Below are 3,828 nucleotides of genomic sequence, written 5' to 3'. Positions count from 1 at the left end.
ATATACATATATATATACATATATATATCAATCTTTGAATCATTTTCGAGAAAACGACTTTGAGAAAATATTTGATAGAATTTAATTGTTAGTGATACAAGATATTAAAGTATTGAATTTTCAGAGTTTTTTAAATTAAAAATAATTGACCATTGAAATACTGACAACACGAATTGATACGAGAATTATTTTAATTGTAATTGTAATATATATACCTGACAAGTCGATCTTTTGCAATAACGGTAATTCAGCAAAGCTGTCGTTGTGTAGCTCGATGATCCTGTTCCTCTGCACATTCAATATTCTTAACGTTCTCGAATTTAAGTTACGCGGTAACGACTGCAGATGATTGTCTTTCAAGTTCAGGCTTCTGAGTCTGGGCATCTCCTCCAAGGAGTTCGCCCTGAAGTGACTGATTAGGTTGAAGGATAGGTCCAACGACGTAACGAGAGTCGACAGATCCGGGAATCGATTCAGAGAGTTGTAGGAAAGATTCAGAAGTCTGAGATCGATGTTATCCCGGAACGCCAGCCTGTGAACTTCCCCGAGACTGTTCGCAGACAGATCTAGTACCTGAAGCCTCACCAGACCTTCGAATGTGCTGACATTCAGTCGCTCCAAGTTGTTCGCGTTCAGGTACAAGTGCGTCAGCTGCTTGTTTTTCGCGAAAATACGATCGGGTAGTAAACGAATTGTGTTGCGGGAGAGACGAGCCTGCGTCAACGACGGGAGACCATGAAGACCGGGTCGATCAAGGTTACATCTCGATACGTCCAGTTTCTTTAGCTTTAGATGCTCTAGGGTCGAATGTCTACAAACGAGTAATATAGTTATTTATAAAATTCTTGTTAAGGTTTTTCGCGTTTAATATAAAAGCAATCAAATCTATTACACGCCATCTTCAACGATTATTCGAAATATAAAATTAATTAAAATTGTATAATCAAATAAAAAGTTTCATTACCGAGTACTGTACACTAACGTAGGATTATTGATCAGTCGTAGCTCCTCCAGTTCTGGAAGTCCGCTAAAAGTGTCTGGATAGAGGTAGTTTAGGACGCAGTCAGACATGTCCAACCATCGCAATGTTTTGCTGACAGGCGTTTCAATACTTCTCAGCGGATTTCCCGCGAGACTCAGAGTAGTCAGCACCGGCAGTTCACTCAAGGATTCATTGTTAAATTCTTTTATAACTAAAACACATGAAGCTTTTGTTAGTCCAATACACACGTGCATATTGTTCAATCGTGAGAATTTCTTTTATGTATGTGTAAGAAAAGTAGATAAATCTCCGTATTATTAAATTTTTATATTAAATGATACTGTTAAATTAGAATATACGCGTAAATACGCTCCTTTCGTAGTTTTATTAATTGTTATTATAGTACTGCATTTAATAAACAAACTTGATGATTTAGTGGATATTTTTGAAAATCGTCTTTGATGCTTTAAAAATCCCTATAATAAGTAATTTATACTTATGACTATCTTGATACACACGGCAATGGCCGGCATCCACTGCCTGAAGCACTTCGCTGGTTAGCCCTTTCAAGTCAGGTAATAGGTTCCTTGAGATGTATAGAACTGTCAGGGACGGTAGTTGGCTAATGGAAGCAATATCTGCCGTATTTACGATAATATTGTCTGATAGATCTAGTCTACGAAGCTTTCTTAATTCTTCGAGATTACGCGGCAGAGAACTGAGCTGATTCTTGGCTAAATTCAGGTACTGTAGCTCGATCAGCCGGTTAACTTCGTCGGTGATCTCACTTAAAAGATTGCTCGACAAATCCAGGTGCTCGACCTGTCGCAAGAGAGAAATAATTTTAGTCAGTAATTAAACGTTTTATTTAATGATAATCTAGAAGAATATATTTGTCAAAATTGAGTATATCATTAATTGCACTAATTCAATTATCTTGAACGTATCTTCTTCGTTATTCTCATCAAGTATATTTCTCGATAGGCACTACTTTTGTTTTATTTCACGCACGCGATAAGATGCGACAAGTCGCAATTGTCATCTCGTATGCTTACAATGACATTTAAATACAACAGAAAAGAAATCGGTAGAAGAAAGGGGGTCATTACTCATCGCAAATATACTCACCACATCACTGATATTTTCGGGAAATATCTGTAAGCCTTGCTTCGAACACTCGACGGTTCTGGGTAACTGGCTGAGATGGCACAGACACCTGGCAGGGCAAATGCTTTGACATCTCGCAATTGACAGAATTGTCAGCCACGTGATCAGCGACGGAAGAAACACGCCGCGACGTCTCATCGATCGTGCCTCCATGTTTCTTTCATATCACCGACGAGGCGAGTCAGGTCGAATGATCGCGCGTAGCCCACATTCTCGCAATTTCAATTCGCGGTCGTTATCGGGACGATACTCGCGGCCACCCGATCGCGCATTATCGACGTCCGAAAAGTCTTCGTTACGCCGGAAGTTACGTGAAGGATATAAAATCACTCACACCGAAAATTTTCTCGCCACGAATCGATGACCGAGCGTATATACCGCGTTCTCCGAACTGTGCTAAGAGCACTGAGCTAGTAGTTATCTTTGATAAGTAACGCAGGGTACGTCGCACGATATCTCCGTAAGATAACCAGACCGCCGTGTCGAGGTGTCGAGCGCGTTATTCTGTGCAAAGGGAACGGGGCAAAAAAAAAAGAGAATCGGACAAAGATAGAGTGGCGAAGTGCACCTGCGATTGCGTGATGATTCGTGCGTGTACGCAGCAGGATACACGGCATCCGTGATATCAGTCGGATATTTTGCTCGTTTGCCGACAACGATTGCGAGTCGGTCTTGTCGAGAGTTATTTCATTTATCACTTAAACCCGTGTTTTATATGTACTTATTGTTCAATCAATAATTTCAATGGCAATTTATTATTAATCATATCGTGCTCAATGTACGATTATTAATTGATTGTAAGACGCCGTGAACTTCGATCGAGAACTTCTACGCGCTCTCCCGCAAACTTGTTCGAACTTTAACGTCATCAATTTTTCGCTCCTGGTATTAGAGTCGCTTAAATTATTGAGACGTGGATGTTTTAACGAGCTCTGACGTAGGTCGAGATCCGCAGAAACAGGTTTTCCGCGGCGGAGACATGAATGGAAATCTGAATGGGCAGTGCCGCGGAAAATGTAAGACATTAGATAAATATCTCAAGTATCCCGAAAGCCGATATTGAAGCGGGCATCTCCTCTCTCTAAGCCTCTCTCGGCTGACCCATGCGGATATTTTCCTCCGCTCCCCTCACGACGCTGTCGCCGCATTACGATCTTTCTTCATCGTTTTTTTTCTCCTCGATCCGACAGAATCGTATCTGCGGCTTCTTCCTTCCGCGGTATCCAATGCAGGAATTAGATCAAATGTGGGAGTTCGTTACATTTATCACATTTATATTTATATTAAAAATAAAAGGATTGTCTGTAAATACTAAATTATCTACTCGAAGAAAAAGAAGAATCTTAAGAGTCTTAGTTTTCCGACAATTCAACTTTTCAATTGCGCGATTAAATTCATGGTTTGTGTCTTGGATAAAAAAGAGTTTTGAAAAAAATAGCACATCTAGTAATTTAAAGATGTTAGGATTTGCGAATAAAATCTTTAATTAGAAGCAAGTTGGATAAATTCCTAATAAGAAAAAATTAATGGTAAAGACATCAATGTAGGAATATAAGACGCAAAGTCGAGTTTCAATATGTACGAGTATGTAATGCGATTGAATAGAAATACGTTTGAGGAAATCAATATCAATTGCACGAATTAATTTGGGATAAAACCAGGTGACTGAGAGTAAATAA

General features: G+C 39.5%; 1 protein-coding gene across 2 annotated transcripts in view; it reads right to left on the bottom strand.

The window, feature by feature from the left end:
• The window catches only part of LOC105462457 (carboxypeptidase N subunit 2), a 5,155-nt gene extending 2,597 nt beyond the window's left edge, over window positions 1–2,558 (bottom strand). Inside the window, exons 1-4 of one of the 2 annotated variants that reach the window (XM_011709075.1) lie at window positions 2,111–2,558; window positions 1,501–1,804; window positions 965–1,193; window positions 216–811 (exon numbers count right to left, since the gene is read on the bottom strand). In XM_011709075.1, coding sequence (XP_011707377.1) covers window positions 216–811; window positions 965–1,193; window positions 1,501–1,804; window positions 2,111–2,302 — 1,321 coding nt within the window. In that variant the 5' untranslated portion in view covers window positions 2,303–2,558. Of the gene's footprint in view, window positions 1–215; window positions 812–964; window positions 1,194–1,478; window positions 1,805–2,110 lie in introns of those variants that run through there. The other variant, XM_011709076.1, reaches the window with a different exon arrangement.
• Window positions 2,559–3,828: the final 1,270 nt, after the last annotated feature.

This window comes from Wasmannia auropunctata, unplaced genomic scaffold, assembly GCF_000956235.1.
Source record: "Wasmannia auropunctata unplaced genomic scaffold, wasmannia.A_1.0 LD336099.1, whole genome shotgun sequence".
NCBI classification, from domain to species: Eukaryota; Metazoa; Arthropoda; class Insecta; order Hymenoptera; family Formicidae; genus Wasmannia; species Wasmannia auropunctata.
Note: the sequence above shows the minus strand (reverse complement) of the source record. Positions and strands in the feature narration are given on the sequence as shown.